Raw genomic sequence first — 25,216 nt, forward strand, 5'->3', positions numbered from 1 at the left:
ATGGGAACAGAATGTGTGCGTGTGTGTAGTGCACCATAAAACTGTCTGTAATGGGCTGTGACACTGTGTGTACCCCGGTGTGTGTAATGGACTGTGACACTGTGTGTACACCAGTGTGTAATGGACTGTGACACTGTGTGCACCCCAGTGTGTAATGGACTGTGACACTGTGTGCACCCCAGTGTGTAATGGGCTGTGCCACTGTGTGAAAACCCAGTGTGTAATGGGCTGTGACACTGTGTGTACCCCAGTGTGTAATGGAAGGTGACACTTTGTGTACACTAGTGCTCCATGGGCTGTGAAACTGTGTGTACCTCTTTGCACCATGGATTGTGACACTTTGCGTACCCCAGTGTGTAATGGTCTGTGACACTGTGTGTACCCCCGTGTGTTATCGGCTGTGATGCTGTGTGTACCCCAGTGTGTAATGGGCTGTGACGCTGTGTGTACCCCAGTGTGTAATGGGCTGTGATGCTGTGTGTACAACAGTGTTTAATGGAATGTGACACTGTGTGTGCCCCAGTGTGTAATGGGCTGTGACACTGTGTGCACCCCAGTGTGTAATGGAATGTGACCATGTGTGTACCCCATTGTGTAATTGAATGTGATGCTGTGTGTACCCCAGTGTGTAATGGGCTGTGACACTGTGTGTACCACAGTGTGTAATGGACCGTGACGCTGTGTGTACCCCAGTGTTTATTGGAATGTGACGCTGTGTGTACCCCAGTGTGTAATGGGCTGTGACGCTGAGTGTACCCCAGTGTGCAATGGACTATGACCATGTGTGTACCCCATTGTGTAATTGAATGTGATGCTGTGTGTACCCCAGTGTGTAATGGACCGTGACACTGTTTGTACCCCAGTGTGTAAAGGGCTGTGACAATGTGAGTACCCCAGTTTGTAATGGACTGTGACCATGTGTGTACGCCATTGTGTAATTGAATGTGATGCTGTGTGTACCCCAGTGTGTAATGGACTGTGACACTATGTGTACCCCAGTGTGTAATGGACCGTGACACTGTGTGTACCCCAGTGTTTATTGGAATGTGACGCTGTGTGTACCCCAGTGTGTAAAGGGCTGTGACGCTGTGTGTCCCCCAGTGTGTAATGGACTGTGACGCTGTGTGTACCCCAGTGTTTATTGGAATGTGACGCTGTGTGTACCCCAGTGTGTAATGGAATGTGATACTGTGTGTACCCCAGTGTGTAATGGACTGTGACACTGTTTACCCAGTGTGTAATGGGCTGTGACACTGTGTGGACCCCAGTGTGTAATGGACTGTGACACTGTGTGTACCCAAGTGTGTAATTGACTGTGATGCTACGTGTACCCCAGTGTGTAATGGAATGTGACGCTGTGTGTACCCCAGTGTGTAATGGGCTTTGAAACTGTGTGTACACCAGTGTGTAATGGGCCATGAAACTGTGTGTACCCCAGTGTGTAATGGACTGTGACACTGTGTGTACCCCAGTGTATAATGGACAATGACCATGTGTGTACCCCATTGTGTAATTGAATGTGATGCTGTGTGTACCCCAGTGTGTAATGGACTGCGACACTGTGTGTACCCTAGTGTGTAATGGGCTGTGACACTGTGTGTACACCCGTGTGTTATCGGCTGTGACACTGTGTGTACCCCAGTGTGTAATGGGATGTGACGCTGTGTGTACCCCAGTGTGTAATGGGCTGTGATGCTGTGTGTACAACAGTGTTTAATGGTATGTGACACTGTGTGTACCCCAGTGTGTAATGGGCTGTGTCACTGTGTGTACCCCAGTGTGTAATGGGCAGTGACACTGTGTGTACCCCTGTGTGTAATGGGCTGTGACACTGTGAGTACCCCAGTTTGTAATAGACTGTGACCATGTGTGTACCCCATTGTGTAATTGAATGTGATGCTGTGTGTACCCCAGTGTGTAATGGACTGTGACACTGTGTGTACACCAGTGTGTAATGGGCCATGACACTGTGTGTACCCCAGTGTGTAATGGACCGTGACGCTGTGTGTACCTCAGTGTTTATTGGAATGTGACGCTGTGTGTACCCCAGTGTGTAATGGACTGTGACACTGTGTGTACCCCAGTGTATAATGGACAATGACCATGTGTGTACCCCATTGTGTAATTGAATGTGATGCTGTGTGTACCCCAGTGTTTATTGGAATGTGACGCTGTGTGTACCCCAGTGTGTAATGGACTGTGACACTGTGTGTACCCCAGTGTATAATGGACAATGACCATGTGTGTACCCCGTTGTGCAATTGAATGTGATGCTGTGTGTACCCCAGTGTGTAATGGACTGCGACACTGTGTGTACCCTAGTGTGTAATGGGCTGTGACGCTGTGTGTACCCCAGTGTATAATGGACAATGACCATGTGTGTACCCCATTGTGTAATTGAATGTGATGCTGTGTGTACCCCAGTGTGTAATGGACTGTGGCACTGTGTGTACCCCAGTGTGTAATGGACCGTGACGCTGTGTGTACCCCAGTGTGTAATGGGCTGTGACGCTGTGTGTACCCCAGTGTGTAATGGGCTGTGACGCTGTGTGTACCCCAGTGTGTAATGGGCTGTGACACTGTGTGTACCCCAGTGTGTAATGGACTATGCCAATGTGTGTACCACAGTGTGTAATGGACTGTGATACTGTGAATACCCCAGTGTATAATGGACTGTGACACTGTGTGTACCCCAGTGTGTAATGGACTGTGCCAATGTGTGTACCACAGTGTGTAATGGACTGTGATACTGTGAATACCCCAGTGTATAATGGACTGTGACACTGTGTGTACCCAATTGTGTAATGGGATTTGACAGTGTGTGTACCCCAGTGTGTAATGGGCTGTGACACTGTGTTTACCCCAGTGTTTCTTGGACTGTGACACTCTGTGTACCCCAGTGTGTAATGGAATGTGAAACTGTGTGTACCTCTTTGCACCATGGATTGTGACACTTTGCGTACCCCAGTGTGTAATGGTCTGTGACACTGTGTGTACACCCGTGTGTTATCGGCTGTGACACTGTGTGTACCCCAGTGTGTAATGGGATGTGACGCTGTGTGTACCCCAGTGTGTAATGGGCTGTGATGCTGTGTGTACAACAGTGTTTAATGGTATGTGACACTGTGTGTACCCCAGTGTGTAATGGTCTGTGTCTCTGTGTGTACCCCAGTGTGTAATGGGCTGTGTCTCTGTGTGTACCCCAGTGTGTAATGGGCAGTGACACTGTGTGTACACCTGTGTGTAATGGGCTGTGACACTGTGAGTACCCCAGCTTGTAATAGACTGTGACCATGTGTGTACCCCATTGTGTAATTTAATGTGATGCTGTGTGTACCCCAGTGTGTAATGGACTGTGACACTGTGTGTACACCAGTGTGTAATGGGCCATGACACTGTGTGTACCCCAGTGTGTAATGGACCGTGACGCTGTGTGTACCCCAGTGTTTGTTGGAATGTGACGGTGTGTGTACCCCAGTGTGTAATGGACTGTGACACTGTGTGTACCCCAGTGTATAATGGACAATGACCATGTGTGTACCCCATTGTGTAATTGAATGTGATGCTGTGTATACCCCAGTGTTTATTGGAATGTGACGCTGTGTGTACCCCAGTGTGTAATGGACTGTGACACTGTGTGTACCCCAGTGTATAATGGACAATGACCATGTGTGTACCCCATGTGTAATTGAATGTGATGCTGTGTGTACCCCAGTGTGTAATGGACTGCGACACTGTGTGTACCCTAGTGTGTAATGGGCTGTGACGCTGTGTGTACCCCAGTGTTTGTTGGAATGTGACGGTATGTGTACCCCAGTGTGTAATGGACTGTGACACTGTGTGTACCCCAGTGTATAATGGACAATGACCATGTGTGTACCCCATTGTGTAATTGAATGTGATGCTGTGTATACCCCAGTGTTTATTGGAATGTGACGCTGTGTGTACCCCAGTGTGTAATGGACTGTGACACTGTGTGTACCCCAGTGTATAATGGACAATGACCATGTGTGTACCCCATGTGTAATTGAATGTGATGCTGTGTGTACCCCAGTGTGTAATGGACTGCGACACTGTGTGTACCCTAGTGTGTAATGGGCTGTGACACTGTGTGTACACCCGTGTGTTATCGGCTGTGACACTGTGTGTACCCCAGTGTGTAATGGGATGTGACGCTGTGTGTACCCCAGTGTGTAATGGGCTGTGATGCTGTGTGTACAACAGTGTTTAATGGTATGTGACACTGTGTGTACCCCAGTGTGTAATGGGCTGTGTCACTGTGTGTACCCCAGTGTGTAATGGGCAGTGACACTGTGTGTACCCCTGTGTGTAATGGGCTGTGACACTGTGAGTACCCCAGTTTGTAATAGACTGTGACCATGTGTGTACCCCATTGTGTAATTGAATGTGATGCTGTGTGTACCCCAGTGTGTAATGGACTGTGACACTGTGTGTACACCAGTGTGTAATGGGCCATGACACTGTGTGTACCCCAGTGTGTAATGGACCGTGACGCTGTGTGTACCTCAGTGTTTATTGGAATGTGACGCTGTGTGTACCCCAGTGTGTAATGGACTGTGACACTGTGTGTACCCCAGTGTATAATGGACAATGACCATGTGTGTACCCCATTGTGTAATTGAATGTGATGCTGTGTGTACCCCAGTGTTTATTGGAATGTGACGCTGTGTGTACCCCAGTGTGTAATGGACTGTGACACTGTGTGTATCCCAGTGTATAATGGACAATGACCATGTGTGTACCCCGTTGTGCAATTGAATGTGATGCTGTGTGTACCCCAGTGTGTAATGGACTGCGACACTGTGTGTACCCTAGTGTGTAATGGGCTGTGACGCTGTGTGTACCCCAGTGTATAATGGACACTGACCATGTGTGTACCCCATTGTGTAATTGAATGTGATGCTGTGTGTACCCCAGTGTGTAATGGACTGTGGCACTGTGTGTACCCCAGTGTGTAATGGACCGTGACACTGTGTGTACCCCAGTGTGTAATGGGCTGTGACGCTGTGTGTACCCCAGTGTGTAATGGGCTGTGTCTCTGTGTGTACCCCAGTGTGTAATGGGCTGTGTCTCTGTGTGTACCCCAGTGTGTAATGGGCTGTGACACTGTGTGTACCCCAGTGTGTAATGGGCTGTGACACTGTGTGTACCCCAGTGTGTAATGGACTATGCCAATGTGTGTACCACAGTGTGTAATGGACTGTGATACTGTGAATACCCCAGTGTATAATGGACTGTGACACTGTGTGTACCCCAGTGTGTAATGGACTGTGCCAATGTGTGTACCACAGTGTGTAATGGACTGTGATACTGTGAATACCCCAGTGTATAATGGACTGTGACACTGTGTGTACCCAATTGTGTAATGGGATTTGACAGTGTGTGTACCCCAGTGTGTAATGGGCTGTGACACTGTGTTTACCCCAGTGTTTCTTGGACTGTGACACTCTGTGTACCCCAGTGTGTAATGGAATGTGAAACTGTGTGTACCTCTTTGCACCATGGATTGTGACACTTTGCGTACCCCAGTGTGTAATGGTCTGTGACACTGTGTGTACACCCGTGTGTTATCGGCTGTGACACTGTGTGTACCCCAGTGTGTAATGGGATGTGACGCTGTGTGTACCCCAGTGTGTAATGGGCTGTGATGCTGTGTGTACAACAGTGTTTAATGGTATGTGACACTGTGTGTACCCCAGTGTGTAATGGGCTGTGTCTCTGTGTGTACCCCAGTGTGTAATGGGCAGTGACACTGTGTGTACCCCTGTGTGTAATGGGCTGTGACACTGTGAGTACCCCAGTTTGTAATAGACTGTGACCATGTGTGTACCCCATTGTGTAATTTAATGTGATGCTGTGTGTACCCCAGTGTGTAATGGACTGTGACACTGTGTGTACACCAGTGTGTAATGGGCCATGACACTGTGTGTACCCCAGTGTGTAATGGACCGTGACGCTGTGTGTACCCCAGTGTTTGTTGGAATGTGACGGTGTGTGTACCCCAGTGTGTAATGGACTGTGACACTGTGTGTACCCCAGTGTATAATGGACAATGACCATGTGTGTACCCCATTGTGTAATTGAATGTGATGCTGTGTATACCCCAGTGTTTATTGGAATGTGACGCTGTGTGTACCCCAGTGTGTAATGGACTGTGACACTGTGTGTACCCCAGTGTATAATGGACAATGACCATGTGTGTACCCCATGTGTAATTGAATGTGATGCTGTGTGTACCCCAGTGTGTAATGGACTGCGACACTGTGTGTACCCTAGTGTGTAATGGGCTGTGACGCTGTGTGTACCCCAGTGTATAATGGACAATGACCATGTGTGTACCCCATTGTGTAATTGAATGTGATGCTGTGTGTACCCCAGTGTGTAATGGACTGTGGCACTGTGTGTACCCCAGTGTGTAATGGACCGTGACGCTGTGTGTACCCCAGTGTGTAATGGGCTGTGACGCTGTGTGTACCCCAGTGTGTAATGGGCTGTGACGCTGTGTGTACCCCAGTGTGTAATGGGCTGTGACGCTGTGTGTACCCCAGTGTGTAATGGGCTGTGACACTGTGTGTACCCTAGTGTGAAATGGACTGTGACGCAGTGTGTACCCCAGTGTGTAATGGGCTGTGACACTGTGTGTACCCCAGTGTGTAATGGACTGTGCCAATGTGTGTACCACAGTGTGTAATGGACTGTGATACTGTGAATACCCCAGTGTATAATGGACTGTGACACTGTGTGTACCCAATTGTGTAATGGGATTTGACAGTGTGTGTACCCCAGTGTGTAATGGGCTGTGACACTGTGTTTACCCCAGTGTTTCTTGGACTGTGACACTCTGTGTACCCCAGTGTGTAATGGAATGTGAAACTGTGTGTACCTCTTTGCACCATGGATTGTGACACTTTGCGTACCCCAGTGTGTAATGGTCTGTGACACTGTGTGTACACCCGTGTGTTATCGGCTGTGACACTGTGTGTACCCCAGTGTGTAATGGGATGTGACGCTGTGTGTACCCCAGTGTGTAATGGGCTGTGATGCTGTGTGTACAACAGTGTTTAATGGTATGTGACACTGTGTGTACCGCAATGTGTAATGGGCTGTGTCACTGTGTGTACCCCAGTGTGTAATGGGCAGTGACACTGTGTGTACCCCTGTGTGTAATGGGCTGTGACACTGTGAGTACCCCAGTTTGTAATAGACTGTGACCATGTGTGTACCCCATTGTGTAATTTAATGTGATGCTGTGTGTACCCCAGTGTGTAATGGACTGTGACACTGTGTGTACACCAGTGTGTAATGGGCCATGACACTGTGTGTACCCCAGTGTGTAATGGACCGTGACGCTGTGTGTACCCCAGTGTTTGTTGGAATGTGACGCTGTGTGTACCCCAGTGTGTAATGGACTGTGACACTATGTGTACCCCAGTGTATAATGGACAATGACCATGTGTGTACCCCATTGTGTAATTGAATGTGATGCTGTGTGTACCCCAGTGTGTAATGGACTGTGACACTGTGTGTACCCCAGTGTATAATGGACAATGACCATGTGTGTACCCCATTGTGTAATTGAATGTGATGCTGTGTATACCCCAGTGTTTATTGGAATGTGACGCTGTGTGTACCCCAGTGTGTAATGGACTGTGACACTGTGTGTACCCCAGTGTATAATGGACAATGACCATGTGTGTACCCCATGTGTAATTGAATGTGATGCTGTGTGTACCCCAGTGTGTAATGGACTGCGACACTGTGTGTACCCTAGTGTGTAATGGGCTGTGACGCTGTGTGTACCCCAGTGTATAATGGACAATGACCATGTGTGTACCCCATTGTGTAATTGAATGTGATGCTGTGTGTACCCCAGTGTGTAATGGACTGTGGCACTGTGTGTACCCCAGTGTGTAATGGACCGTGACGCTGTGTGTACCCCAGTGTGTAATGGGCTGTGACGCTGTGTGTACCCCAGTGTGTAATGGGCTGTGACGCTGTGTGTACCCCAGTGTGTAATGGGCTGTGACGCTGTGTGTACCCCAGTGTGTAATGGGCTGTGACACTGTGTGTACCCTAGTGTGAAATGGACTGTGACGCAGTGTGTACCCCAGTGTGTAATGGGCTGTGACACTGTGTGTACCCCAGTGTGTAATGGACTGTGCCCATGTGTGTACCACAGTGTGTAATGGACTGTGACACTGTGAGTACCCCAGTGTGTAATGGACTGTGACACTGTGAGTACCCCAGTGTGTAATGGACTGTGACACAGTGAGTACCCCAGTGTGTAATGGGCTGTGACACTGTGTTTACCCCAGTGTTTCTTGGACTGTGACACTCTGTGTACCCCAGTGTGTAATGGAATGTGAAACTGTGTGTACCTCTTTGCACCATGGATTGTGACACTTTGCGTACCCCAGTGTGTAATGGTCTGTGACACTGTGTGTACACCCGTGTGTTATCGGCTGTGACACTGTGTGTACCCCAGTGTGTAATGGGATGTGACGCTGTGTGTACCCCAGTGTGTAATGGGCTGTGATGCTGTGTGTACAACAGTGTTTAATGGTATGTGACACTGTGTGTACCGCAATGTGTAATGGGCTGTGTCACTGTGTGTACCCCAGTGTGTAATGGGCAGTGACACTGTGTGTACCCCTGTGTGTAATGGGCTGTGACACTGTGAGTACCCCAGTTTGTAATAGACTGTGACCATGTGTGTACCCCATTGTGTAATTTAATGTGATGCTGTGTGTACCCCAGTGTGTAATGGACTGTGACACTGTGTGTACACCAGTGTGTAATGGGCCATGACACTGTGTGTACCCCAGTGTGTAATGGACCGTGACGCTGTGTGTACCCCAGTGTTTGTTGGAATGTGACGCTGTGTGTACCCCAGTGTGTAATGGACTGTGACACTATGTGTACCCCAGTGTATAATGGACAATGACCATGTGTGTACCCCATTGTGTAATTGAATGTGATGCTGTGTGTACCCCAGTGTGTAATGGACTGCGACACTGTGTGTACCCTAGTGTGTAATGGGCTGTGACGCTGTGTGTACCCCAGTGTATAATGGACAATGACCATGTGTGTACCCCATTGTGTAATTGAATGTGATGCTGTGTGTACCCCAGTGTGTAATGGACTGTGACACTGTGTGTACCCCAGTGTGTAATGGACCGTGACGCTGTGTGTACCCCAGTGTGTAATGGGCTGTGACGCTGTGTGTACCCCAGTGTGAAATGGACTGTGACGCAGTGTGTACCCCAGTGTGTAATGGGCTGTGACACTGTGTGTACCGCAGTGTGTAATGGACTGTGACACTGTACCCCAGTATGAAATGGGCTGTGACACTGTGTGTACCCCAGTGAGTAAAGGACTGTGACGCTGTGTGTACACCAGTGTGTAAAGGAATGTGACACTGTGTGTCCCCCAGTGTGTAATGGACTGTGACACTGTGTACCCAGTGTGTAATTGGCTGTGACACTGTGTGTACCCCAGTGTGTAATGGACTGTGACACTGTGTGCACTCAAGTGTGTAATTGACTGTGACGCTATGTGTACCCCAGTGTGTAATGGAATGTGACGCTCTGTGTACCCCAGTGTGTAATGTGCTGTGACGCTGTGTGCACCGCAGTGATTAATGGAACGAGACACATTGTGTACCCCAGTGTGTTATGGACTGTGTCACTGAGTGTACCCCAGTGTGTAATGGGCTTTGACATTGTGTGTACCCCAGTGTGTAATGGACTGTGACGCTGTGTGTACCTCACTGTGTGATGGAATGTGACGCTGTGTGTACCCCAGTGTGTAATGGGCTGTGACACTGTGTTTACCCCAGTGTTAATTGGACTGTGACACTTTGTGTACCCAAGTGTACCATGGGCTATGACACTGTGTGTACCCCAGTGTATAATGGAATGTGACACTGTGTGTATCCCAGTGTGTAATGGAATGTGACACTGTGTGTACCCCCGTGTGTAAAGGCCTGTGACGCTGTGTGTACCCCAGTGTGTAATGGACTGTGACGCTGTGTGTATCCCAGTGTATAATGTGCTGTGACACTGTGTGTACCCCAGTGATTAATGGAATGAGACACTGTGTGTACCCCAGTGTGTAATGGACTGTGACACTGTGTGTACCCCAGTGTGTAATGGGCTGTGACACAGTGTGTACCCCAGTGTGTAATGTGCTGTGACGCTGTGTGCACCGCAGTGATTAATGGAACGAGACACATTGTGTACCCCAGTGTGTTATGGACTGTGTCACTGAGTGTACCCCAGTGTGTAATGGGCTTTGACATTGTGTGTACCCCAGTGTGTAGTGGACTGTGATGCTGTGTGTACCCCAGTGTGTAATGGACTGTGACGCTGTGTATACCTCACTGTGTAATGGAATGTGACGCTGTGTGTACCCCAGTGTGTAATGGGCTTTGACACTGTGTTTGCCCCAGTGTTAATTGGACTGTGACACTTTGTGTACCCCAGTGTACCATGGGCTATGACACTGTGTGTACCCCAGTGTATAATGGAATGTGACACTGTGTGTATCCCAGTGTGTAATGGAATGTGACACTGTGTGTACCCCAGTGTTTAATGGCTGTGACGCTGTGTGTACCCCAATGTGTAATGGGCTGTGACGCTGTGTGTACTCCAGCGTGTAATGGACTGTAACAGTGTGTACCACAGTGTGTAAAGGAATGTGACACTGTGTGTACCCCAGTGTGTAATGGTCTGCGACACTGTGTGTACCCCAATGTGTAATGGGCTGTGACGCTGTGTGTACCCCAGCGTGTAATGGACTGTAACAGTGTGTACCACAGTGTGTAAAGGAATGTGACACTGTGCGTACCCCAGTGTGTAATGGACTGTGACGCTATGTGTATCCCAGTGTGTAATGAAATGTGATGCTGTGTGTACCTTAGTGTGTAATGGTCTGTGATGCTGTTTGTACCCCAGTGTGTAATGGACTGTGACACTCTGTGTAGTCTAGTACTCCATGGGCTGTGACACTGTGTGTACCCCAGTGTGTAATGGTCTGTGACACTGTGTGTAGTCTAGTGCTCCATGGGCTGTGACACTGTGGGCACCTCGTTGCACCATGGAAAGTGACCCTTGGTTTACCCCAGTGTTTAATGGCTGTGACGCTGTGTGTACCCCAATGTGTAATGGTCTGCGACACTGTGTGTACCCCCATGTGTAATGGGCTGTGACACTGTGTGTACCCCAGTGTGTAATGTTTTGTGACACTCTGTGTACCCCCATGTGTAATGGAATGTGACACTGTGTGTACCCCAGTGTTTAATGGCTGTGACGCTGTGTGTACCCCAATGTGTAATGGGCTGTGACGCTGTGTGTACTCCAGCGTGTAATGGACTGTAACAGTGTGTACCACAGTGTGTAAAGGAATGTGACACTGTGTGTACCCCAGTGTGTAATGGTCTGCGACACTGTGTGTACCCCAATGTGTAATGGGCTGTGACGCTGTGTGTACCCCAGCGTGTAATGGACTGTAACAGTGTGTACCACAGTGTGTAAAGGAATGTGACACTGTGCGTACCCCAGTGTGTAATGGACTGTGACGCTATGTGTATCCCAGTGTGTAATGAAATGTGATGCTGTGTGTACCTTAGTGTGTAATGGTCTGTGATGCTGTTTGTACCCCAGTGTGTAATGGACTGTGACACTCTGTGTAGTCTAGTACTCCATGGGCTGTGACACTGTGTGTACCCCAGTGTGTAATGGTCTGTGACACTGTGTGTAGTCTAGTGCTCCATGGGCTGTGACACTGTGGGCACCTCGTTGCACCATGGAAAGTGACCCTTGGTTTACCCCAGTGTTTAATGGCTGTGACGCTGTGTGTACCCCAATGTGTAATGGTCTGCGACACTGTGTGTACCCCCATGTGTAATGGGCTGTGACACTGTGTGTACCCCAGTGTGTAATGTTTTGTGACACTCTGTGTACCCCCATGTGTAATGGAATGTGACACTGTGTGTACCCCAGTGTTTAATGGCTGTGACGCTGTGTGTACCCCAATGTGTAATGGGCTGTGACGCTGTGTGTACTCCAGCGTGTAATGTACTGTAACAGTGTGTACCACAGTGTGTAAAGGAATGTGACACTGTGTGTACCCCAGTGTGTAATGGACTGTGACGCTATGTGTATCCCAGTGTGTAATGAAATGTGATGCTGTGTGTACCTTAGTGTGTAATGGTCTGTGATGCTGTTTGTACCCCAGTGTGTAATGGACTGTGACACTCTGTGTAGTCTAGTACTCCATGGGCTGTGACACTGTGTGTACCCCAGTGTGTAATGGTCTGTGACACTGTGTGTAGTCTAGTGCTCCATGGGCTGTGACACTGTGGGCACCTCGTTGCACCATGGAAAGTGACCCTTGGTTTACCCCAGTGTTTAATGGCTGTGACGCTGTGTGTACCCCAATGTGTAATGGTCTGCGACACTGTGTGTACCCCCATGTGTAATGGGCTGTGACACTGTGTGTACCCCCATGTGTAATGGGCTGTGACACTGTGTGTACCCCCATGTGTAATGGGCTGTGACACTGTATGTACCCCTGAGTGTGATGGACTGTGACGCTGTGTGTACCCCAGTGTGTAATGGACTGTGACACTGTGTGTACCCCAGTGTGTAATGGTCTGTGACACTGTGTGTACCCCCCTGTGTAATGGGCAGTGACACTGTGTGTACCCCAGAGTGTAATGGGCTGTATTGTTGTGTGTACCCCAGTGTGTAATGGACTGTGACACTGTGTGTACCCCAGTGTCTAATGTAATGTGAAACTATGTGTACCCCAGGTTGTAATGGAAAGTGACACTGTGTGTACCCCAGTGTGTAATGGAATGTGACGCTGTGCGTATCCCAGTGTGTAATGGACTGTGACAATGTGTGAACCCCATTGTGTAATTGAATGTGACACTGTGTGTACCCCAGAGTGTAATGGACGTGACACTGTGTGTACCCCAGTGTATAATGGACTGTGACAATGTGTGAACCCCATTGTGTAATTGAATGTGACACTGTGTGTACCCCAGAGTGTAATGGACGTGACACTGTGTGTACCCCAGTGTATAATAGGCTCTGACGCTCTGTGTACCCCTATGTGTAATCGAATGTGACGCTCTGTGTACCCCAGTGTGTAATGGAATGTGACACTGTGTGTACCCCAGTGTGTAATGGAATGTGACACTGTGTGTACCCCAGTGTGTAAAGGACTGTGACACTGTGTGTACCCAATTGTGTAATGGACTGTGACGCTATGTGTATCCCAGTGTATAATGAAATGTGATTCTGTGTTCCCCAGTGTGTAATGGGCTGTTACGCTGTGTGTACCCCAGTGTGTAATGGGCTGTGACACTGTGTGTACCCCAGTGTGTAATGGACCGTGACACTGTGTGTACTCCAGTGCGTAATGGGCTGTGACACAGTGTGTACCTTAGTGTGTAATGGACTGTGACGCTCTGTTTACCCCAGTGTGTAATGGAATGTGAAGCTGTGTGTACCCCAGTATGTAATGGGCTGTGACACTGTGTGTACCCCAGTGTGTAATGGATTGTGACTCTGTGTGTACCCAAGTGTATAGTGGACTGTGACACTGTGTTTACCCCAGTGTGCAATGGGCTTTAACACTGTGTGTACCCCAGTGTGCATTGGAATGTGACACTGTGTGTACTCCGAAGTGTAATGGGCTCTAACACTGTGTGTACCCCAGTGTGTAATGGACTGTGACACAGTGTGTACCCCAGTGTGTAATGGACTGTGAATCTGTGTGTACCCCAGTGTGTAATGGGCTGTGACACTGTGTGTACCCCAGTGTGTAATGGGCTGTGCCACTGTGTGTACCCCAGTGTGTAAAGGACTGTGACACTGTGTGTACCCCAGTGTGTAATGGTCTGTGACACTGTGTGTAGTCTAGTGCTCCATGTGCTGTGACACTGTGGGCACCTAGTTGCACCATGGAAAGTGACCCTTGGTTTACCCCAGTGTTTAATGGCTGTGACGCTGTGTGTACCCCAATGTGTAATGGGCTGTGACGCTGTGTGTACCCCAGCATGTAATGGACTGTAACAGTGTGTACCACAGTGTGTAAAGGAATGTGACACTGTGCGTACCCCAGTGTGTAATGGACTGTGACGCTATGTGTATCCCAGTGTGTAATGAAATGTGATGCTGTGTGTACCTTAGTGTGTAATGGTCTGTGATGCTGTTTGTACCCCAGTGTGTAATGGACTGTGACACTGTCTGTACGCCAGTGTGTAATGGACTGTGACACTGTCTGTACGCCAGTGCTCCATGCGCTGTGACACTGTGTGTACCTCTTTGACCCATGGACTGTGACACGTTGTGTACCCCAGTGTGTAATGGTCTGTGACACTGTGTGTACCCCCCTGTGTAATGGGCAGTGACACTGTGTGTACCCCAGAGTGTAATGGGCTGTATTGTTGTGTGTACCCCAGTGTGTAATGGACTGTGACACTGTGTGTACCCCAGTGTCTAATGTAATGTGAAACTATGTGTACCCCAGGTTGTAATGGAAAGTGACACTGTGTGTACCCCAGTGTGTAATGGAATGTGACACTGTGCGTATCCCAGTGTGTAATGGACTGTGACAATGTGTGAACCCCATTGTGTAATTGAATGTGACACTGTGTGTACCCCAGAGTGTAATGGACATGACACTGTGTGTACCCCAGTGTATAATGTACTGTGACAATGTGTGAACCCCATTGTGTAATTGAATGTGACACTGTGTGTACCCCAGTGTATAATAGGCTCTGACGCTCTGTGTACCCCTATGTGTAATCGAATGTGACGCTCTGTGTACCCCAGTGTGTAATGGAATGTGACACTGTGTGTACCCCAGTGTGTAAAGGACTGGGACACTGTGTGTACCCAATTGTGTAATTGAATGTGACACTGTGAGTACCCCAGTGTGTAATGGACTGTGACGCAGTGAGTACCCCAGTGTGCAATGGAATGTGACACTGTGTGTTCCCCAGTGTGTAATGGACTGTAACACTGTGTTTACCCCAGTGTGTAATGGACTGTGACTCTGCGTGTACCCCAAATTGTAATGGGCTTTAACACTGTGTGTACCCCAGTGTGTATTGGAATGTGACACTGTGTGTACTCCGAAGTGTAATGGGCTCTAACACTGTGTGTACCCCAGTGTGTAATGGACTGTGAATCTGTGTGTACCCCAGTGTGTAATGGGCTGTGACACTGTGTGTACCCCAGTGTGTAATGGGCTGTGACACTGTGTGTACCCCAGTGTGTAATGGGCTGTGACACTGTGTGTACCCCAGTGTGTAATGGACTGTGACACTGTGTGTACCCCAGTGTGTAATGGTCTGTGACACTGTGTGTAGTCTAGTGCTCCATGTGCTGTGACACTGTGGGCACCTAGTTGCACCATGGAAAGTGACCCTTGGTTTACCCCAGTGTTTAATGGCTGTGACGCTGTGTGTACCCCAATGTGTAATGGGCTGTGATGCTGTGTGTACCCCAGCGTGTAATGGACTGTAACAGTGTGTACCACAGTGTGTAAAGGAATGTGACACTGTGCGTACCCCAGTGTGTAATGGTCTGCGACACTGTGTGTACCCCCATGTGTAATGGGCTGTGACACTGTGTGTACCCCCATGTGTAATGGGCTGTGACACTGTGTGTACCCCAGAGTGTAATGGACTGTGACACTGTGTGTACCCCAGTGTGTAATGCTGTGTGACAGTGTGTACCCCCCTGTTTAATGGGCTGTGACACTGTGTGTACCCCAGAGTGTAATGGGCTGTGAAGCTGTGTGAACCCCAGTGCGTAATGGTCTGTGACACTGTGTGTACCCCCATGTGTAATGGGCTGTGACACTGTATGTACCCCTGATTGTAATGGACTGTGACGCTGTGTGTACCCCAGTGTGTAATGGACTGTGACACTGTGTGTACCCCAGTGTGTAATGGTCTGTGACACTGTGTGTACCCCCCTGTGTAATAGGCAGTGACACTGTGTGCACCCCAGATTGTAATGGGCTGTATTGCTGTGTGTACCCCAGTGTGTAATGGACTGTGACACTGTGTGTACCCCAGTGTCTAATGTAATGTGAAACTATGTGTACCCCAGGTTGTAATGGAAAGTGACACTGTGTGTACCCCAGTGTGTAATGGAATGTGACACTCTGCGTATCCCAGTGTGTAATGGGCTGTGACACTCTGTGTACCCCTGTGTGTAATGGGCTGTGACACTGTGAGAACCCCAGTGTGTAATGGACTGTGACAATGTGTGAACCCCATTGTGTAATTGAATGTGACACTGTGTCTACCCCAGAGTGTAATGGACGTGACACTGTGTGTACCCCAGTGTATAATGGGCTCTGACGCTCTGTGTACCCCAGTGTGTAATCGAATGTGACGCTGTGTGTACCCCAGTGTGTAATGGACTGTGACACTGTCTACCGCAGTGTGTAATGGGCTGTGACACTGTGTGTACCCCAGTGTGTAAAGGACTGTGACACTGTGTGTACCCTTTTGTGTAATGGACTGTGACGCTATGTGTATCCCAGTGTGTAATGAAATGTGATGCTGTGTGTACCCCAGTGTGTAATGGACTGTGACACTGTCTGTACGCCAGTGCTCCATGCGCAGTGACACAGTGTGTACCTCTTTGACCCATGGACTGTGACACTTTGTGTACCCCAGTGTGTAATGGGCTGTGACACTGTGTGTACCCCAGTGTGTAATGGACTGTGACCATGTGTTTACCCCATTGTGTAACTGAATGTGACACTGTGAGTACCCCAGTGTGTAATGGACTGTGACACAGTGAGTACCCCAGTGTGCAATGGAATGTGACTCTGCGTGTGCCCAAGTGTGTAATGGAATGTGACGCTGTGTGTACCTCAGTGTGTAATGGGCATTAACACTGTGTGCACCCCAGTGTGTAATGGAATGTGACACTGTGTGTACCCCAGTGTGTAATGGGCTTTAACACTGTGTGTACCCCAGTGTGTAATGGACTGTGACACAGTGTGTACCCCAGTGTGTAATGGACTGTGAATCTGTGTGTACCCCAGTGTGTAATGGACTGTGAATCTGTGTGTACCCCAGTGTGTAATGGGCTGTGACACTGTGTGTACCCCAGTGTGTAATGGACTGTGACACTGTGTGTACCCCAGTGTGTAATGGACTGTGACACTGTGTGTACCCCAGTGTGTAATGGACTGTGACACTGTGTGTACCCCAGTGTGTAATGGACTGTGACACTGTGTGTACCCCAGTGTGTAATGGTCTGTGACACTGTGTGTAGTCTAGTGCTCCATGTGCTGTGACACTGTGGGCACCTAGTTGCACCATGGAAAGTGACCCTTGGTTTACCCCAGTGTTTAATGGCTGTGACACTGTGTGTACCCCAGTGTCTAATGTAATGTGAAACTATGTGTACCCCAGGTTGTAATGGAAAGTGACACTGTGTGTACCCCAGTGTGTAATGGAATGTGACACTGTGCGTATCCCAGTGTGTAATGGACTGTGACACTGTAAGAACCCCAGTGTGTAATGGACTGTGACAATGTGTGAACCCCATTGTGTAATTGAATGTGACACTGTGTGTACCCAGAGTGTAATGGACGTGACACTGTGTGTACCCCAGTATATAATGGGCTCTGACGCTCTGTGTACCCCAGTGTGTAATCGAGTGTGACGCTGTGTGTACCCCAGTGTGTAATGGACTGTGACACTGTGTACCCCAGTGTGTAATGGACTGTGACACTGTGTACCCCAGTGTGTAATGGGCTGTGACACTGTGTGTACCCCAGTGTGTAAAGGACTGTGACACTGTGTGTACCCTTTTGTGTAATGGACTGTGACGCTATGTGTATCCCAGTGTGTAATGAAATGTGATGCTGTGTGTACCCCAGTGTGTAATGGACTGTGACACTGTCTGTACGCCAGTGCTCCATGCGCTGTGACACTGTGTGTACCTCTTTGACCCATGGACTGTGACACTTTGTGTACCCCAGTGTGTAATGGGCTGTGACCATGTGTTTACCCCATTGTGTAATTGAATGTGACACTGTGAGTACCCCAGTGTGTAATGGACTGTGACACAGTGAGTACCCCAGTGTGCAATGGAATGTGACACTGTGTGTACCCCAAATTGTAATGGGCTTTAACACTGTGTGTACCCCAGTGTGTAATGGACTGTGACACAGTGTGTACCCCAGTGTGTAATGGACTGTGACACAGTGTGTACCCCAGTGTGTAATGGACTGTGACACAGTGTGTACCCCAGTGTGTAATGGACTGTGAATCTGTGTGTGCCCCAGTGTGTAATGGGCTGTGACACTGTGTGTACCCCAGTGTGTAATGGGCTGTGACACTGTGTGTACCCCAGTGTGTAAAGGACTGTGACACTGTGTGTACCCTTTTGTGTAATGGACTGTGACGCTATGTGTATCCCAGTGTGTAATGAAATGTGATGCTGTGTGTACCCCAGTGTGTAATGGACTGTGACACTGTCTGTACGCCAGTGCTCCATGCGCTGTGACACTGTGTGTACCTCTTTGACCCATGGACTGTGACACTTTGTGTACCCCAGTGTGTAATGGGCTGTGACCATGTGTTTACCCCATTGTGTAATTGAATGTGACACTGTGAGTACCCCAGTGTGTAATGGACTGTGACACAGTGAGTACCCCAGTGTGCAATGGAATGTGACACTGTGTGTACCCCAGTGTGTAATGGAATTTCACACAGTGTGTTCCCCAGTGTGTAATGGACTGTAACACTGTGTTTACCCCAGTGTGTAATGGACTGTGACTCTGCGTGTACCCAAGTGTGTAATGGAATGTGACGCTGTGTGTACCCCAGTGTGTAATGGGCTTTAACACTGTGTGTACCCCAGTGTGTAATGGAATGTGACACTGTGTGTACCCCAAATTGTAATGGGCTTTAACACTGTGTGTACCCCAGTGTGTAATGGACTGTGACACAGTGTGTACCCCAGTGTGTAATGGACTGTGACACAGTGTGTACCCCAGTGTGTAATGGACTGTGAATCTGTGTGTGCCCCAGTGTGTAATGGGCTGTGACACTGTGTGTACCCCAGTGTGTAATGGGCTGTGACACTGTGTGTACCCCAGTGTGTAATGGACTGTGACACTGTGTGTACCCCAGCGTGTAATGGACTGTGACACTGTGTGTACCCCAGTGTGTAATGGACTGTGACGCTGTGTGTACCCCAGTGTGTAATGGGCTGTGACGCTTTGTGTACCCCAGTTTGCCATGGGCTGTGACACTGTGTGTACCCCAGTGTATAATGGAATGTGACACTGTGTGTACCCCAATGCGTAATGGAATGTGACACTGTGTGTACCCCAGTGTATAATGGAATGTGACAGTGTGTGTACCCCAGTGTGTAATGGACTGTGACACTGTGTGTACCCCAGTGTATAATGGAATGTGACAGTGTGTGTACCCCAGTGTGTAATGGACTGTGACACTGTGTTACTCCAGTGTGTAATGGAATCTGACAGTGTCCAGCAGTTGTAACTCTTTTGGTCTTTAACATGGGTTCTTATTACAGACGATAATGGGCTTTTACACTCTTCCAAGATAATGGTCCCTCTGACACCCTCATATGTAGTTTCAAATCCCAATGCCCGTATCCACCTTTCAAAATTACTTTGCTTATTCCTCTCAGATTCATGGTAAGTTTGCCCTGGCTGTTTCCTTAAATTTCAAAGCTCTTTTCCACTCCCCGAGAAACCTCCTCTGACAGTGAAGCATAAACTTCCTGTGCTCTACCTGTCAATTTACTCCCCCCTGGCATTGCCCAGGCTTCTTTTGGCCCGCTCACCTGCTTAGCTGTCTTCTCAAACGATGTCAAACGTCCTTCAACACCCCTTTCCTCAATCCTTGGAAGGGCTTGTACCAAGTTAAACATCTCCCCCACTGGGGAGATCTGGAAATAAGTCCTGTCTCACCTACTGGCCTCTCTCTTTTAGCTGCCAGCATTTTAAAGTGGAATTTTCTCTCTTTTACTCTTCCTGTTCTTTCCTGTTCCAGTTTATGGTTCTCCATTTCTGACCTCGCCATTTCTACTTCCCTTCGGAATACTCTCGCTCTTTCCTTTCCTGTTTCTACTGCTTCTAGTTCCAGGTTTTTTTTAACATGCAACTGAATTCGAGCCCATTCCAATGTACCACCCCTTGGAGAACTCAGTCTCTCGGCTATTCCTTCGCGTTTTAAATCCTGTGCCACCTCTTCGATTATCTCTGCCTCCATAGCTTTGGCAGGCAATCCCACTCCTAGTTCACTTGCCATTTCGATGAACCGGGCTTTTGGGATCCCTGGTGAAATTGTCAGGGAACTCTCTCCCACTTGCAGGAAATCTCTAGCATTTTCCTGTGCCATCTTATATTTGCTTCCTTCCGTCTTTTATTACTTACTAAATCCACACCCCAATCGTCCTGGTCTTTTGTTCCAACATATCTCGTTTGAGCCCCCAAGATTTGTCAGGAATCACAGGGGACACTGGACTGTAACATCGAGCCCCACTCCTCCCTGAGATGTGACAAATGTGGACAGGTTTGATCAAACCACCAGAATCCCCCGATTCCACCTAACTGTTTAATTTCGGGTTAACAGAATACGAGCACCGGGTTTGTAAACTTAACTGTTTATTGAACAAATTGTCTTTAACTAGCGACAAAAGAAAGAAATATGAACTGCTAACTTCTAACTCTATAATTTAAACTCCACCTCCTTCTTAAATCCTTAAATTCTTAAATCCTTAAATATATAAATATTAAATTCACAGAAAAACATGGATTTTAAGGGTAGGATAAAACAGTTCAATTGCACCAATCCCAGAGTACAGGATTCGATGGGTTGATTTTGATCGATGTCTCCCAGATTCCTTTCAGTTCTTTATTGATGACATGAGGTGTCTTTCCAGCACTTTCAGTCTTTAGTTCACTGGTTGAGCCTTTACCCTTTCAGTGTCTCTAACAGTGATTTTCCCCTTTTCCTCTTGACAGGTGTTTTCAGAGAGAGAGCAGGTTATAGAGAGATGTGGAGAAAAAGCCAGCTCGCTATTATTGTAGAATTACTGGAACCTGACACACACAGGAGAGAGAGGTTTTAGGTCTTTTTCCTTTCAGGCTAGGAGTTTATTTGCTCTCACACAAAACCTTGGTCACCTAGTCAGGAGCCAATTAAAATGCTGTTGTCAGGCAGCTCCCTTGGTCCAGGACTCCTTTATGGCACCATCCTGTCTTTCATGAGGCACACTGTTCCAGGACTGCAGCATTGTATATATCTCTCATCCTGTTCCAGTAGACATGTCTTTCAGACTGTAGCCATTGTAATTCTAATCCACAGTCTAACAGAAAATAATAAGATATGTTCCTTACTGTATGAAATGGACTATAACACTATGTGTGATAGTGCGTGTTGGACTGTAATACTGTGTGTCAGCATGTAATGGACAGTCAGTGTGTGTCTGTGTGTGTGTGTGTGTGTGTCTCTGTGTGTGTGTGTGTGTGTGTGTGTGTGTGTGTGTAATGCACTGTAACATGGGGCCTCTAATGGTGAATGCTGTTCTGTTCCTTGTTGCAGATTAATGCCTCTTGTAGGAAAGTACCTGAACTCTCCTCATTTTTTGTGACATCGCGTGTGTTTGACTACAGGTAAGGAGGGAATTGGGCTGGGGGTTGATCAGCAGGAGGCTCCTCTGGTTCTGGATAAAGCGGTTGTCAGTTCAAGATTCCAATCCTGATACTGGAGCACAAAATCCAGGCTGATATTCCCAGTGCCAGTACTGAGGGAGTGCTGCACTGTTGGAGGGTCAGTACTGAGGGAGTGCTGCACTGTCAGAGGGTCAGTACTGAGGGAGTGCCGCACTGTCGGAGGGTCAGTACCGAGGGAGAGCTGCACTGTCGGGGGCTCAGTACTGAGGGAGTGCCGCACTGTCAGAGGGTCAGCACTGAGGGAGTGCTGCACTGTCAGAAGGTCAGTACTGAGTGAGTGCCGCAATGTCAGAGGGTCAGTACTGAGGGAGTGCTGCACTGTCAGAGGGTCGGTACTGAGGGAGTGCTGCACTGTCAGAGGGTCAGTACTGAGGGAGAGCTGCACTGTTGGAGGGCCAGTACTGAGGGAGTGCTGCACTGTCAGAGGGTCAGTACTGAGGGAGTGCTGCACTGTCGGAGTGTTGGTACTGAGGGAGTGCCGCACTGTCGGAGGGTCAGTACTGAGGGAGTGCTGCACTGTCAGAGGGTCAGTACTGAGGGAGAGCTGCACTGTTGGAGGGCCAGTACTGAGGGAGTGCTGCACTGTCAGAGGGTCAGTACTGAGGGAGTGCTGCACTGTCGGAGTGTTGGTACTGAGGGAGTGCCGCACTGTCGGAGGGTCAGTACTGAGGGAGTGCTGCACTGTCGGAGGGTCAGTACTGAGGGAGTGCCGCACTGTCGGAGGGTCAGTACTGAGGGAGTGCCGCACTGTCGGAGGGTCAGTACTGAGGGAGTGCCGCACTGTCGGAGGGTCAGTACTGAGGGAGTGCTGCACTGTCGCAGGGACAGTACTGAGGGAGTGCTGCACTGTCGGAGGGTCAGTACTGAGGGAGTGCTGCACTGTCGCAGGGACAGTACTGAGGGAGTGCTGCACTGTCAGAGGGTCAGTACTGAGGGAGTGCTGCACTGTCAGAGGGTCAGTACTGAGGGAGTGCCGCACTGTCGGAGGGGCAGTACTGAGGGAGTGCTGCACTGTCAGAGGGTCAGTACTGAGGGAGTGCTGCACTGTCAGAGGGTCAGTACTGAGGGAGTGCTGCACTGTCAGAGGGTCAGTACTGAGGGAGTGCTGCACTGTCAGAGGGTGAGCCTTTCAGATGAGACATTAAACCGACGTCCCTTCTGCTCTCTCAGGTGGGTGTAAAAGATCCCACGGCCACTATTTGGGAGAAGATCGGGGTCGGGTGGGGGGATGGGTGGGAGGGAGGGAGATCTCCTTGATGTCCTGGGGACAAAATGGATCCCCCAAACACATTGCTGTTTGTGGGATCTTGCTGTGCCCAAATTGGCTGCTGCATTTCCTACATTACAACAGTGACCTCGCTTCCAAAAAAGTAAAAGCTGCTTCGCTGGCTGTGAATCTTGGGGCAGTCCTCTGGAGGTGAAATGTAACCCCCATTCCCCGGTGTGTGTCTCCCTCTGTTAGTGATGGCCCTGACCTGAAGGTTTATTACTACGCCCAATTCGAGATACCTCCGGAAAATCAGGATGTGCTTCCCAAGTTCCGTGAGGATGCGCTGACTGGGAGCCTGCGGCAGACTGTTCAACAAGTTCGCCGATCACAACTACTCACCGATGTGACCATCACCGCAGTGACATCTTCCCGTGAGTATACAGATCGACAGCTGTACCAGCACCCGAACTAACTCCCACCGCGGTACACGTCCCACACACACTGACTCTCACTGGGGTACGGGTCCCACACACACTGACTCTCAGTGGGGTACGGGTCCCACACACACTGACCCTCACTGGGGTACGGGTCCCACACACACTGACCCTCACTGGGGTACGGGTCCCACACACACTGACTCTCACTGGGTATGGGTCCCAGACACACTGATTCTCACTGGGGTACAGGTCCCAGACACACTGATTCTCACTGGGGTACGGGTCCCTCACATACTGACTCTCACTGGGGTACGGGTCCCACACACACTGACTCTCAGTGGGTACAGGTCCCACACACACTGACTCTCACTGGGGTACGTGTCCCACACACACACTGACTCTCACTGGGATACGTGTCCCACACACACACTGACTCTCACTGGGATACGGGTCCCACACACACTGACTCTCACTGGGGTACGGGTCCCACACACACACTGAATCTCACTGAGATACGGGTCCCACACACACTGACTCTCACTGGTTTACGGGTCCCACACACACTGACTCTCACTGGGGTACGGGTCCCACACACAGGGACACTCACTGGGGTACGGGTCCCAAACTCACTGACTCTCACTGGGGTACGGGTCCCACACACACTGACTCTCACTGGGGTACGGGTCCCACACACACTGACTCTCACTGGGGTACAGGTCCCACACACACTGACCCTCACTGGGGTACGGGTCCCACACACACTGACCCTCACTGGGGTACGGGTCCCACACACACTGACCCTCACTGGGGTACGGGTCCCACACACACTGACTCTCACTGGGTATGGGTCCCACACACACTGACTCTCACTGGGGTACGGGTCCCACACACACTGACTCTCACTGGGGTACGGGTCCCACACACACTGACCCTCACTGGGATACGGGTCCCACACACACTGACTCTCGCTGGGGTACGGGTCCCACACACACTGACCCTCACTGGGATACGGGTCCCACACACACCGACTCTCACTGGGGTACGGAGCCACACACACTGACTCTCACAGAAATACGTGTCCCACACACACTTACTCTCACTGGGGTACAGGACCCACAAACACTGACTCTCACTGGGGTACGGGTCCCACACACACTGACTCTCACTGGGGTACGGGTCCCACACACACTGACTCTCACTGGTTTACGGGTCCCACACACACTGACTCTCACTGGGGTACGGGTCCCACACACACTGACTCTCACTGGGGTACGGGTCCCACACACACTGACTCTCACTGGTGTACGGGTCCCACACACACTGACCCTCACTGGGATACGGGTCCCACACACACTGACTCTCGCTGGGGTACGGGTCCCACACACACTGACCCTCACTGGGATACGGGTCCCACACACACCGACTCTCACTGGGGTACGGAGCCACACACACTGACTCTCACAGAAATACGTGTCCCACACACACTTACTCTCACTGGGGTACAGGACCCACAAACACTGACTCTCACTGGGGTACGGGTCCCACACAGACTGACTCTCACTGGGGTACGGAGCCACACACACTGACTCTCACAGAAATACGTGTCCCACACACACTTACTCTCACTGGGGTACAGGACCCACAAACACTGACTCTCACTGGGGTACGGGTCCCACACACACTGACTCTCACTGGGGTACGGGTCCCACACAGACTGACTCTCACTGGGGTACGGGTCCCACACACACTGACTCTCACTGGGGTACGGGTCCCACACACACTGACCCTC

The 25,216-nt window shown here is 49.6% G+C and overlaps 1 protein-coding gene across 1 annotated transcript in view; it reads left to right on the top strand.

Annotated features, from left to right (window-relative positions):
* LOC121275206 (suppressor of tumorigenicity 14 protein homolog) overlaps positions 1-25,216 on the top strand; it is a gene marked incomplete at its 3' end in the record, with an annotated part of 67,534 nt that overhangs the window by 15,615 nt on the left and 26,703 nt on the right. Inside the window, exons 4-5 of the mRNA XM_041182631.1 lie at positions 21,650-21,720; positions 23,243-23,421. Coding sequence (XP_041038565.1) covers positions 21,650-21,720; positions 23,243-23,421 — 250 coding nt within the window. The remainder of the gene's footprint in view (positions 1-21,649; positions 21,721-23,242; positions 23,422-25,216) is intronic.

This window comes from Carcharodon carcharias, unplaced genomic scaffold (genome assembly GCF_017639515.1).
Source record: "Carcharodon carcharias isolate sCarCar2 unplaced genomic scaffold, sCarCar2.pri scaffold_850_ctg1, whole genome shotgun sequence".
NCBI lineage: Eukaryota > Metazoa > Chordata > Chondrichthyes > Lamniformes > Lamnidae > Carcharodon > Carcharodon carcharias.